Source organism: Dryas octopetala, chromosome 2 (genome assembly GCF_963921425.1).
Source record: "Dryas octopetala chromosome 2, drDryOcto1.1, whole genome shotgun sequence".
Lineage (NCBI taxonomy): Eukaryota > Viridiplantae > Streptophyta > Magnoliopsida > Rosales > Rosaceae > Dryas > Dryas octopetala.
In genome coordinates, this window is record NC_141367.1 from 29,462,184 (window position 1) to 29,477,156 (window position 14,973).

The 14,973-nt window shown below is 38.2% G+C and overlaps 1 protein-coding gene across 1 annotated transcript; it reads left to right on the forward strand.

The window, feature by feature from the left end:
- Positions 1-7,886: 7,886 nt before the first annotated feature.
- Positions 7,887-9,769, forward strand: LOC147295387 (Eukaryotic aspartyl protease family protein). Its single transcript, XM_086233284.1, has one exon. It carries the CDS (start codon positions 7,928-7,930, stop codon positions 9,281-9,283), a length of 1,356 nt encoding a protein of 451 aa, XP_086089410.1. The 5' UTR covers positions 7,887-7,927; the 3' UTR covers positions 9,284-9,769.
- Positions 9,770-14,973: the final 5,204 nt, after the last annotated feature.

Below are 14,973 nucleotides of genomic sequence, written 5' to 3' on the forward strand. Positions count from 1 at the left end.
ATCTTTTTAGAGAAAATGAACAGAGAATTGTGTTGAACATGTACGGTTACGGTGACACATCACGTGGGTGGGGTTATAAAGGTGGGGGAGGGTGGATAGCGACCTATCGTATTCCATCTTTTTCAGATGGGGAGCTGATCAACGTCTGAAAAAATTAAACTTATAGAATTTTGAAAGAGGGCCTAAAAGTGGAGTGACCACCGTAGATATATTGGATAGAGTAGAGACGTAGAGTAGGTAGCTATAAAGAGAAAAGAGAAAGACAAGGACTCTCTAGGAGGAGGAGGAGGAGGAGAGGACAATTATATATATGATGAATACACATTGTAGCAGTCTAACACACACATTCACACACGTACAGCCTATAATATTGTACATTATTATTAGACCCCCTGCACCTTGCTTTATCACCATAGAAGCCAACGCTACCTGCTTTGACTGGCTACCAAATGTCCCTTTCATTCTCTCTGACTGCCTTCATCATCATCAATACAACATACATATATATATATATGAATATTTTCAATTAATGCTTTATTCCTACCTATTTCAATTTTACATATGTATTAACCTCCCAAACCTTATGATAGGACCTAGAACAATTAATTTACAGTATGGTGCATCACTAATTAATATGGGATAACAATTGTGATTAGGCTCCTCGATCGTTATGAATATGTTTCTATTATACTTAAATGGGTAATATTTTGAGACCCCACAACTAGATATACCTGAACAATTTTCAAGAGTATAATATTAGGGTTAAGGGTGGGAAATTTGACTGACAAACCGAGAAAAACTGCAAAATCACCAGACAAAACCTGAACAAATCTCGAAGTACCAAAAAACCCATTCTTCTTCTTCTTCTTCTTCTTCTTCTTCTTCTTCTTTTCTTCGCGAGTTGTAGAGTTTTTGGTTGTCGTCCCTACTTGCGAGCTCCAGTCTCCACTCGACCTGCAACGTTGTCGTCCCTGCTCGCGAGCTCCAGCCTCCACATGACCTACAACGTCGCCGTCCTTGCTCGCGACGGTTCTTCCCTGCCACCAACTCCGCTGCCACCATCAAGCCTTCCTCTCCCGTGTCTATGCCAAAGTCACCGGCAAACCAGCTAAGCTTCCCTACCTTTCTTCTTCTCTCTCCAAAACCGATTTCCACCGACCGACACCGAAACAGGCGGTAACCGATCTTGTCGGTGACGGTGGCGGTGGCGAATCTGGCCATTCTGCTGGTGGCGGTTCAGTAGTCGGTCTTGGCCAATCGGTTCGGTTACCGAACCGATTCCACTCTTAATTAGGGTCAATCAATATTAGAGTCAATTAAAGTGGCGAGTGTTAATAAAAAAATGAGTTATAATTATAATAAAGGGAAAAATTTACAAATATCACACATACGATTGTTTCATTTCAGGACATTAATTTTGCTTTGTGTTAATGAAGGACACATACTTTCATTTTGTGTCAATTAAGGACCATGTTTTTTTTAAAATTTTTATCTTAACTTTAACCCGACATTGGACCCATCAAAACTCCACCAAATAACAAAAAATTATACTGGGTTTAAAGATTTTGAGACCCCACAACTAGATATAATTGAACAATTTTCAAGAGTATCTCTCCCACAACCCCGTTTTCACAGTTTAGGTTGTTCCCATTTCGCTCGCCGCTACTACGAGAATCGCTTTTGCTTTCTTTTCCTCTGGCTACTAAGATGTTTCAGTTCGCCAGGTTGTCTCTTGCCTACCCATGGATTAAGCAGCAGTTCGAAAGGTTGACCTATTCGGGAATCTCCGGATCTAGGCTTATTTTTAACTCCCCGAAGCATTTTGTCGCTTACTACGCCCTTCATTTCGTGTTAATGAATGACACATACTTTCATTTTGTGTCAATTAAGGACCATATTTTTTTTAGTTTTTATCTCAATTTTGGCTCGACGTTTGACCCATCAAACTCCACCAAATTCAAAAAAAAAAAATATATACTAGGTTTAAAGATTTGCATCTCTTCTTTACAACCATATAAAGATCACCCAAATCAGATCTCTACAACTCCAGATAATCGATCCCAAACTAAGGTACCCGAAATTGTCCGATTTTCTAGATTTTTTTCCAGAGATCCGATTGGACAGTTTCGGGTACCCTACTTTTGGGCCAATTATCTGGAGTTGTAGATGTCTGATTTGAGTAATTTTTATATGGTTGTAAAGAGGAGATGCATAGCTTTAAACCAAGTATAAGTTTGCTATATTTGGTGGAGTTTTGATAGGTCCAATGTCGGGCCAAAGTTGAGATAAAAAAAGGATCCTTAATTGATACAAAATAAAAGTATGTGTCCTTCATTAACACGAATCAAAATTAATGTCCTGAAATGAAACAACCATCAAAGTATGTGTCCTGTTTGTAAATTTTTCCCTATAATAAAATAAGGGTTGGATCCCTTCTATTACTATAAAACAATTAATTCAAAGCTTGGTCAAGAATTAAAATATGCATGGAGTATCCAATTCTACATTACTTGATGCATATCAGTTGCATGGTTACACCAAAGTTTTTATATGCATCCCAATAAATTACTCCACACACCACTTCATTTAAAAATTTCATTATTTCCCCATTCTACTTTCTTTAACTCATATATTGCATCCTTTCTTCTTTTATTTATTTTTCATTTTTTATGGAGAGGGCCCATTTTTTTCTTTTAATGGAGACTGAGGGGTTCAGTCATCTTGTCCATGGATATTATTGAGAGTAATGTGGAGCAATGTCCCACATCGGAAAACTAAGACTTAGCATATGTGCTTATAAGTCTTGGGCCTCTCCATCCATTGCCAATTGGTTTTGGGTTGGATGCTCTAATTCTATCATGGTATCAGAGCTTGGTTATCCGCGTGTAAGGCCCAATGGTCACACGTGCTCCCACGTCACCCAATATAATTTGTTCACGTGTAAGGCTCAAAAATATCGCCACACGTGCGGGGGCGTGTTGAGAGTAATGTGGAACAATGTCCCACATCGGAAAACTAAGACTTAGCATATGTGCTTATAAGTCTTGGGCCTCTCCATCCATTGCCAATTGGTTTTGGGTTGGATGCTCTAATTCTATCAGGTATGACTTGAGCATATATATGCTGTTAATTACTTAATTATACTATCTTCTATACATTATCAAGTAGCTAGCTCACGTTGATTTCTAGCAACAAACTTTTTCTGTTATTAATTTTCCAATCAGGTTAATTAATGGTAACACACTCACACGTGAAATTGTTTCCCAAAAGCGGAGCATATATGGTGCAACTTAAAGAGAAAATTGAGTGCTACATATACTTTACGATTTGTTCTCCTCCAATATTTAGGTGGATATATGTGGTTGTGATGTGATATGCACAATGTAACACCCGAAACATGTTAAAAAGTCAGATGGCTTATGATCCAATTAAGTAGCTAGATATATCTATAACATTGACTAATTTTGGAGGATCGAAAGTTTAATTAATTCCCTTCATGTTCTAGCTAGGCGACAATGCACATGTCTGCAATGTAATTAAACTGTACATATATGTATGGCTTATAATTCTCTTGTAAGTTGTGTATATATATATATCTAAAATAAGAGTCAAAATTTGGTCTAGTGATTATTGTCGGGTCATAATTGATGGACAAGGTACGTAGCTAACAGAGAAAACTGACCGCGGTACCTTTTCCTTTTTATAATTACTAGTTAGAACACTATATTAATTAAGCAACCCATACATGCTAGCTAGCTAGGGCGCAATGGGGATTTAAATGCTTATTGTAAATGTGAGAATTTATGCTTTACCAATGATTTAAATGGACCTCAAATAAGATTTTGGAGAAATCATGAATTACTCGATAATTAGAACATTGAATAATCATCCCAAAAATTTAACTTATTAGGTGGAGAGCAGTGGAAGAGTCATATAATTCATCTTGGTGGAGCAGTGATAGGATGCCTAACTCAATTTTAGCTTATGAAAAGTCTCTTTTATGTATTTTATCGAACATCTTTTAGCCTTTTTCTTAGGAAAAAGTTTATGAAGGGTTAATTTATCTCCTTAAACTATGGAGGGTTTCAACTTTTCTCCAAACTAAATTTTTTTACACTTCACTCTTCAAACTATGTTGTATGTTCCATCAAATATATAAACCATATTCCGTCAAAAAAAGTCAAAAGGGTCGTCATTTTTGCATAAGTGGCATTATCTCTAAGTCTCACATGTGCAAAATTAACAGAAAAGACTTTTTTTTTTATGGGTTGAGAGTCTTTTGCATGACAGAATATAGTGTAAAGGTTAATTGTCAAAAAAATTAATTTGGGAAGTAAATTGTAATTAACCCATTTAAGAAATTAATATATATGTGGGCAAATCTGCATCTTAACACACATTTGAGGGGGATCAAATGCCCCCAATGGGCATTATGTAACTAGGCCACTATGAAGAGATCCAATAGCCATACATAGTTTTATTAGAAACTTGGGTATCCAGGACAAAGATCTCAGTCTCTCATAGCCATACATAGCTTTATTATAAAAAATTTAAAAAAATCGGTGACTTGTGCCCGTGCATGCGCATGTGCCACTGGCTTTAGCTTTGCGGGTGAATCTATGAATATATCTATGGAAAAATCTATATAAATATTAAAAAAAAAGACATAAATTCAATTTAGATACATAACTATATATGTCATTTTAATGGGGTCCACGAACTTTAAAATATTTCAAATATACATCCGATTTATTATCTAAATTGAAAAATGAACTTCTGTCCATCGATTTGTTGAGAAATCAGTTAAATGTCAGCTTGGTTTTTGTTGATGAGGATTAATTGGCGACGTGGCTCCAACTCAGCATACTTTTCCCACCAAATGAGCAACACGTGTCCACTTGACACGGGCCCACATACTCATCACCTTTTTCCCGCTCGTCGAACGCTTTTCTAACCATTTAGTCTCCAAAAAACATCACATTTTCTCTCGAATTCGAATATAAATCTCTCACCTGTGTTCGACGAGCAGGATAGAGATGATGAGTTTGTGGGCCCATGTCAAGGGTTAGGTGGACATGTGTCACCATGTCGCTCATTTGGCGGGAAAAGTTTGTTAAGATGGTGCCACGTTGCCAAGTAATCTCGGTCAGCAAAAACCAAGCTGACATTTAACTGATATCTCAACGAATCAATTGATGAAAGTTCATTTTTCAATTTAGATAGTAGATTGGGTGTATATTTGAAATATTTTAAAGTTCGTGGACTCCGTTGAAATGACATATCTAGTTATGTGTCTAAATTGAATTTATACCTAAAAAAATATCCACTTATTTAATGTTGGTTGCTAGGACGAATAGCGACAGAGTCACAAACTGACAATGCTAAACACCTTAATTCATAGAGCTAGCTGCACATCAGTTGCGTATCAATTTTTTACTTTTTGTCCAAAACCCATATATGATATATCTACAATTAATATTATTGAAATTTATTCCCAGTACAATGCTTAATATATTGTCTATAAAATAAACATTCAAAGTACCAGTAGTACCACCACCATGCATGGAAGACAAACACATTGGACTTTTGTCCATCCATGCAGTACTAGATCACATGTTTGCTCTCTCATCTACTCATCTGCCTATGTACTCGCATTTATTTACTTAATTTTAACCTTATTTGTTATAATTAATCCTGAAACCTTGTATTTAAAAGTTACAACCCAAAAAAAAAAACCATGCACGTGTAGTAGATCGATCAGGATGGAGTGAAGCCTTATCATAATTGGTCAGCTAAGGGTAAGCAGAATCTGGGCCTATTTGATATCCTATTTAAAAACTTTAAAAAAAAAAAAAACAAGAAAACATGTTTTAGTCACTAGAACATATTTGACCGATCATTTTTAAAAACAGGTCTCTTTTTAAAAACGATAAAATATAGTTTTTCTTTTTCTGTTTTTTTTACGCTTTTTTCTTCCTTAGATGCCATCATTTTTAAAATTTTTAAAATTGTTTTCAAATTTCATATCAAACAAGTTTTCAAATTTTTAAAATTTATTTTGAAAACTCACATTTTAAATAAAAAAATTGAACTGGATACCAAACAGAGCCTTAAGTTCTAGTATTTTTTATTTTTTTCAAGTTGATTTCAAATTTTCAATTGACTATCATCACTGGTTCATTCTCAGCAAAAAAAATTATCTTACTGGTTCATTTGAAAACTTGGGACAACCCAATGTTCTAGACAAAACTAAAAATTAGCACCATCTATATCTAAGGCCCAAATGACTTGTCGTGAATGGTGGTAGAACCCTGATTTGGTCAGGTTTCTTATTGGTCCAACTTCGAAGGCCCAGCTAAACAACTGAGCTGAAACCAATGCTCTTGTTTTTTTTGGCCGGGTAGTCCTTTGAATTTTCAAATCTCTCATTAATCTTGTGTTTTTTAGTGGTAAGTTGGTAACTCATTAATTTAGTGTTTTGCAGGGGCAATAATACTAAGTTATAGTTGCTAAAATAAAGCTTCTTTATCGTAGGAAGAACACATTTTGATATTAGATGTGCACGGTGCATCCTACTAATACAAATAAGTCTCATTTCTATTCCTCTTATAAAATATGTATATTTTGATATTGTATTATATATATTTTATAAGCCCTTGTTTCTTCTCTCCTCTCTCTTTTCTTCTCTCCTCCCTCCCTCCCTTTCTCTCTCTGCTTTCTCCTTCGTTCGACACTAGTTTGCCGAAAATTTGAGTTTTCTTCGGCAGCAACCCACTGAACATCCACAACTCATTCGACAGATAGTCGCCGAAAATCCACAACCCATTCGACATATAGCCATCGAACCAGCTGCAATTTTTTTGTTGGCAGTGGTGCTTTTTTGTGGTTGCAGCAGGTTGAGGCGTGATGTTGCAGGTGACCTCGGAGAAGAAGGGTGAGGCTTGACTTGCTAGCTAGAGACGATGTGCTCGGCCATTGGTGTTGCAGGCGAGACGAAGGAAGGAAGGGAGGGAGGGAGGGAGGGAGGGAGGGAGGGGGCTAGGTGGGTAGGTCGGGTGAAGGAGGGAAAGTGGTCGAGGTGAGGCTGAGAATGAGGGGTTTTTTTTTTTTTTTGGGTCTGAGAATGAGGGGTGTGTTGGGTGAGGGGTGAATGTGTCTTTTCTTTTGATTTTTAATGGGTTTTTTTTCATATTTAGTACCTGAACTTTGACCATTGTCTTAATGTGGTACCTAAACTTTTATTTGTCCCAATTGAGTACCTAAACTTTTATTTTGTGTCTAATAGGTACCAAAATGAATTTCTGTTAAAATTATCAACAAAAATTAGGAGCAATATAGTCACTTCAAAAAATTTATATTTTAATTTTAATTTTTAATTTTTTTTGTTTGTTGTGTGTTTTTTTTTAATAATTTTAAACATATAAAGAAAATAATTAAAATATACTTTGACTATATTGCCCCTAATTTTTATTGACAATTTTAACAAAAATTCATTTTGGGACCTATTAGACACAAAATAAAAGTTTAGGTACTCAATTGGGACAAATAAAAGTTTAGGTACCACATTAAGACAAGGGTCAAAGTTTAGGTACTAAATATGAAATAAACCCATTTTTAATTTTTACTTTTATAAAAGGTGTGCAAATAGCAGCACTCAAATATAATCTCCCTACATTATTGTTTGCATAAATTTATCAATGTTTTCTAGTTATCATAAACAAAATAATGTATTAGTAATTAGGGACACGCACATCGAACCAAGAGCTTCTACATAAGCGGAAAAATGTTTACGTACGTACAGAAATACAGTATACGGTATACCATATACGGCCTTTAGAAGCCAAAACGCGTCCTCACTCACCCAACTGTCCTCCTCACTCTCATTGAGTCGTCATTTCCTCTCTCTCTCCTTGCAACCACAACAACAATGGTGTCACTCTCTCCACTCTCTTTCTTCTTCTTCCTCGTCTTCTTCACTTTCACACACCACCACCTCCTCTGCAACTCCCAACCCACTAAGTTAAAATACCTTCAACTACCTCTTCTCCACAAGGAGCCCCGTTCGCCCTCACAAGCCCTCTCTTTGGACACCCACCGTCTCTCCCTGCTCCACTCTCGCCGTGCCGGCGCCATCAGCTCCCCCGTCATATCCGGCGCCTCTGCCGGCTCCGGCCAGTACTTCGTCGATCTCCGTCTGGGTACCCCTCCCCAGAGACTCGTACTCGTCGCCGATACCGGCAGCGATCTGGTGTGGCTCCGGTGCTCCGCCTGCAGAAACTGCACCAATCGGGGCCCCGGTTCAGCTTTCCTCGCTCGCCACTCAACCACATTCTCGCCCTACCACTGCTACGACCCGGCCTGCGCACTCGTCCCTCAACCCGACCCGAGTCGGTGCAACCACACCCCGCTCCACAGCCCCTGCCGCTACGAGTACGCCTACTCCGACGGGTCCCAGACCTCCGGCTTCTTCTCCAAAGAAACGACGACGTTGAACACCAGCTCCGGGACGCAAACCAAGCTCGGGAACTTAGCGTTCGGTTGCGGGTTTCAAGTTTCGGGTCCGAGTGTGACCGGTGCCAGCTTCAATGGGGCCCACGGAGTCATGGGCCTGGGTAGAGGGCCCATCTCGTTCGCGTCCCAACTGGGCCGCCGGTTCGGGACCAAGTTCTCGTATTGTCTGAAGGACTACACTCTCTCCCCGCCTCCGACGAGTTACCTCAGAATCGGAGGCTCCTCCAAAAACGACGCCGTTTCCAAAATAAGCTACACGCCGTTGCAACTGAACTCTCTCTCACCTACATTTTACTACATTGGAATCAAGAGCGTCTCCGTCAACGGCGTAAAATTACCGGTTCGCCCCTCCGTCTGGTCCCTCGACGAGTTTGGTAACGGCGGCACCGTCATAGACTCAGGAACGACTTTAACTTTCCTACCCGAGCCGGCTTACCGTGTCATCTTAACGGCGTTTAAACGGAGCATGAGGCTCGCGAGCCCAGCGGAGGCGACTCCGGGCTTCGATCTCTGCGTCAACGTGTCGGGCGTGGCGAGGCCGAGTCTACCCAGGCTGAGTTTCAGACTCGTTGGGGAGGCAGTTTTCGCGCCGCCTCCGAGTAGCTACTTCATAGAGACAGCGGACCGGGTCAAGTGCTTGGCGATCCAACCCGTCGAGTCCGGGTCAGGTTTTGGGGTGATAGGGAATCTGATGCAACAAGGATTTTTGTTCGAGTTTGACAGGGACAGGTCGCGGCTCGGATTTTCACGTCATGGCTGCGCACTACCGTGACAAAACGAAACGAGCCCGTGACTCGGTGCCGAGTCCAAACTCCGATTTCCATTTTTTTAATTTGAATTTAATAATTATTTGGTTCTACAATATATGAGAAAAAATATTTTTGAACTCTTGCTTGTCTGTTATTCTCCTAGAAAAAGACAGTGGTGGGGGCATAGATTTTGGGCAATTATAGGTCCGGTCAAGAAATAAAGAATGGAGTTTATGGAAGGACTTGGGTTGGATTGGAATGATGCGCGTGAATTTGGTAATTGTGGGAAATTCAAGCTGACAAAAGTTCTCACTTTGTGAGTCTGTTCCCTCTTTTGTATTGCATGGCCATAAACACAGCTGCCTCATTTATCTTTGAATCTATTCAATGGAGCCTTGTTAGATACCGTTGATTGATGCTGTAGGGTCCATCCTAATCAATGGTTGTAACAGTCCTTTAGGATCTTCTTATTCAATAATTTGATTGGGTCTGTATGGATTTCTCTGGCTGATGATTGTTCTGAATATCCATAGAAATAGAAAAATTACATTACATGATATACATTCACATGGCTGTCATTGTTTGTATAGTTTATGGCAGTTTTGGAGCAACATTCTCTTGTCACGTCAATGCTAATCGTAATAGCCTACTGGGTCATCTGGCTATAGTGCTATACCATTCCATTACACCTGCTTTGCAGTTTGCAGTTTGCACTTTGCAGTGGTAACAACATATTCATTAGTATGTAGCTGTAGCTGCCCAACAAACTCGTGATATCTAGTAATTGATTTCTCCAGTGGTCAGTCATACACAGCATTATTGTTGCATATATGTATATAGCATAGGCTGCCAAGATACGACTGATGGTATTATAATCAAAGCTCAAAATAGAACAGATACGTACAGCGGTACAAACTTGGATTGAATTGCTCTAAGACTATTCTAGAGTTTAATAGGCCCGCCAAGACCCTTCCATGGATACCAATTAAATACCAATTCAATCGTATGTTACATTTTTTTTATCAATAACTGTTGTTCATGACTTTCTTATTAAAACAGTAATTCAGTATCATATATTAAATTAAATGATTATTAGCATTGTATAAATATGCTCCATATTTATGTGATAATATAGGAGAAATCTGGAAAAGAGATTGAGACTTGAGATAAGGATGTGCGAGAAATTAGTGAAACCCCAAAGATTAAGCCCAGCTATGCATGAATGCACTCAGTATAGGTAGCTGCCATGACTGCTTTCTAACTCCCTCTAAATATATGGGATTATGGGGGCTCCTTTACAATAATTTTATTTCGAGATGAACAACTGCTAATTAATAATGGATGCTCCTGTTAATTCTGTAGGCTGATATGAATTGAAACACTAACCTGAATTCACCATAGCAGCATCCATTTTTGTCGAAACAGAAACAAGCCTAGACCTTCTTCACACTGCAGCGCCTTAACACTGTCTACGTAATGGGGAGTAGGACCTTTTGTGTACTTGCTGTGTGTAAAGGGATCTATGCTTAATATATACATATTGATTTATCCTAAGAGTTCGAATCCCATAACCAAACTCATTAGGATATCCTTATTCACTTAGTATACTAATTCATTGTCCTATAATAACTAGGAATCCCTTTTAGCCTCTATCTACCTTTAACACTTAATCCATATAGGGCCACAAGGTGTAATCCTTATGGAATTCTCGGTATATGCTTGAACTGCAAGTTTCCTGCTGCAACTAGGTGACCAAAACCATATTGGAGTTGAAATCGACTCCAACATTCTCCTACTTGGTCAAATAGATGCATATGCAGTTCAGCACAACCCTTTAGTGCGCAAGAATTCCATTGAATTATGATTCCCACAAGTCCCTTGTCAGAAATGAGTTATTGTACAGAGCTTCAAAAACTTTTGGACTGCTTATGTTATCCTGAGCCTTAGAAACTACATATACAAGTACTCATAACCACATGAAACTCCAACAAGACAATGAAAAAACAAATAATGAATGTGTTTCTTGAAGTGTCACCCGAATGCATATAGAAATGCATAATAAACACAATTATTTTGCCAGATCCTTCCTTGATCAGATATATATATATATATATATATTACAAATCTGCCTCATGTCTCTAAAGAGACAACCATATTTATAATGCAACTTATATTCCTCATATGAAATTGTTATTCAGTAAGATAAAAACTGTCAAAACTGAAACATCAATTTCATAAACTTTAAACCAGAAAAAGACAAGCTACAATTCCTTAAAAATTATTCAAACATCCAAAAACTTTAATGACTAACCAAAAAAAGAACAAAGAAATGGCTGAAACAACAATACTCCCACTAATTCTGCATATCAAAACCAGAAACCAATCCCATGTTGGCCACATGTTTATGAAAAACTGAATTAGGCAAGCCTTTGTTAAGTGGGTCTGCAAGCATCATGTCAGTACCAATATGGTCAATTCGAGTATATCCTGACTTGACCTTCTCCCTTACCAACAAAAATTTCAAGTCCAAGTGCTTAGTACCAGCTGACCTATTGTTGTTCTTGGTGAAATCTACAGCAGCACTATTATCACACCATATTTGAACAGGCCTTTCTATGTTTTCTAAAATCCTCATGCTGGAAATGAAATTTCTCAGCCATACAGCTTGAATAGTAGCTTCATAACATGCAACAAATTCAGCATGCATGGTTGAAGATGCCACTGTAGACTGCTTGACACTTTTCCATGAAATTGCCCCTCCTGCAAATAGGAAAACATGACTGCTAGTAGACTTTTTAGAGTCTGGACATCCTGCAAAGTCGGAGTCAGTGTATCCAATCAACTCTAATACATTGCTCCTTTTATAGCACAACTTGTAATCCTTAGTTCTTTTCAAGTATCTCATCACTCTCTTAGCTGCCACCCAATGAGCCATCCCCGGATTTGATTGAAACCTTCCAAGGACAGAAATGGCAAAAGCTATATCTGGCCTTGTGCAGACTTGAGCATACATTAAACTTCCCACAAGTGAAGCATAGGGTCTTGACTGCATTTCTAGCTTATCTTGGTCAGTAATTGGAGCTTGTTTCTTACTTAATTTGTCACCCTTTCCCAAAGGCAAATCTGTACCAGTGCAAAAACTCATATTAAATCTTTTCAGTACCTTCTCTATATAGCCTTTTTGAGATAAACCTAGTATCCCTTTCTCCCTATCTCGAGTAATCTCTATGCCTAACACATATGCAGCCTCTCCCATGTCCTTCATATCAAAACTTTTAGATAGGAAAGTTTTAGTGTGATTCAGCATAGTCAAATTAGTACTAGCTAGCAGAATGTCATCTACATATAATACTAAAATCACAAAATGTCTCCCACTAACCTTAACATAGATACACTCATCCACTTGGTTCTCAAAGAAACCAAAAGATTGAATCACTTCATCAAACTTAAGATACCACTGTCTTGATGCTTGTTTCAAACCATAGATTGACTTCTTGAGTTTGCAAAATAACTTTTCTCTCCCTTCTTGAATGAAACCCTCTGGTTGTTTCATATAAATCTCCTCATAGAGATCTCCATTCAAGAATGCAGTTTTAACATCCATTTGGTGCAGAAACAAGTCAAAATGTGCAACCATGGCCATAATGATTCTAAATGAATCTTTGGTGGAAACTGGTGAGAAGGTTTCTTTGAAATCCACACCTTCTTTTTGAGTGAATCCTTTGGCAACAAGTCTGGCCTTATGCCTTTCAACCTGCCCCTTCGAATCCCTTTTTGTTTTGAAAACCCATTTGCTTCCTATAGGTTTGGCCCCTTTTGGCAAATCAGCTAATTCCCAAACTTTGTTTTGCTTCATTGAATCCAATTCTGATTTCATAGCTCCTAACCAGTGCTCATTTTCCTCACTTGTCATTGCCTCTTTGAATGTACAAGGATCAGTATTAAGACCTTCCTCATGGTGCTCGGATTCCTGCAAGTTAACAACATAATCATTTGATAATGCAGATTTCCTGACTCTAGTTGATCTTCTTATGACTGCATTGCTGGTTTGCATTGAAGTTACATCATCAGAAACATTATTATCTACGATTTTTGGATCATTAATTGTTTCTAATGGTTGGTTTGGTATAGGTTCCTTGTTGATGCTTAAATCAGAGACTGCTATATCAACAGGTTTTTCTAATTCTCTTCCTCTTGCAGTATGCATGGCTATAGGCTCTTCTAACTCATCAAAAACAAATTCATTATTCTCAGATATAGCACCAGGGTCTTCTAGGAACTTAGCTCTCCCTGTTTCAACAAACCTTGTACTGTGGTTAGGACAATAGAATCTAAAACCCTTAGTTCTATCTGGATAGCCAACAAAATAACAACTCACAGTCTTAGAGTCAAGCTTCTTCTCTGCAGGATTATACACTCTTGCTTCTGCCTTGCATCCCCAAATTTTAAAATGGTTAAAACTTGGTTTTCTTTTGAACCACAACTCATATGGAGTCAAGGTTACAGCTTTAGAGGGCACTCTATTTAGAATATAGTTTGCAGTCCTAAGTGCTTCTCCCCACAGAAAATCAGGCAAGCCACTAGTGCATGTCATACATCTCACCATCTCTATTAGTGTTCGATTTCTCCTTTCAGATACCCCATTCTGTTGGGGTGTGCCTGGGTTGGTATATTGTGCAACTATGCCATTTTGTTGTAGAAATTTGGCAAAGGGTCCAGGGTTCCTGCCTTCCTCAGTATATTTTCCATAATACTCACCCCCTCTGTCAGATCTCACCATTTTAATTTTCAAATCTAATTGGTTTTCCACTTCAGCCTTGTATATCTTAAAAGCTTCTAGTGCACTTGACTTCTCTGTCAAGAGATAAATGTAACCAAAACGTGAGAAGTCATCAGTGAATGTAATAAAATATCGAAAACCATCATGTGTGGGCTTAGGGAATGGACCACAAATATCTGTATGAATGAGTTCAAGCAGGTTTTCACTTCTAATTGCACCTTTCTTTCTGTTATTTACCATTTTTCCTTTTATACATTCAATACAGAATTCATCAACTTGACTGTCCAGTGTAGGTAAGGCTTCATTCTTTACTAGTTTTTGCATCCTTTCATGTCCAATGTGTCCTAACCTTTTATGCCAAAGCTTAGATGAGGTTTCTTTAGGCAGAATTCTGTCAATGATAGTTGTGTTGCAGACAATATTATTAGATTCCTTTAAGCAAAGACTAAATAAATTATCACAAACCAAACCTTTGCCAACTAAATCATCATCCTTATAGATAGAAATTCCAAATTTGTCAAATACAAACCTAAAACTGGATCTAATCAACTTACTAATAGAAATTAAATTCCTTCTCATAGAAGGTACATAAACTACATCAACTAAGTCCAAAATAAATCCCGATTCCAGCTCCAATCTGACAACTCCAATGTACTCTACTTCCACCTTGACTCCATTGCCTACGAACACAGCAACCTCATCCTTGCTTGGCACCCTCTTGCTTATGAACCCCTGCAGTGTATTGGAAACATGAATAGTTGCACCACTGTCAAGCCACCATAAATCACTAGCAACATTAACTAGATTAGATTCAAAACATACTAATGCATGTTTAAAATTACCTTTAGCCTTTCTCTTATCTAGCCACTTCTTATACTTGATACAATTTCTCTTAAGGTGACCAAATTTTCTGCAAAAATAGCATTGCAGTCC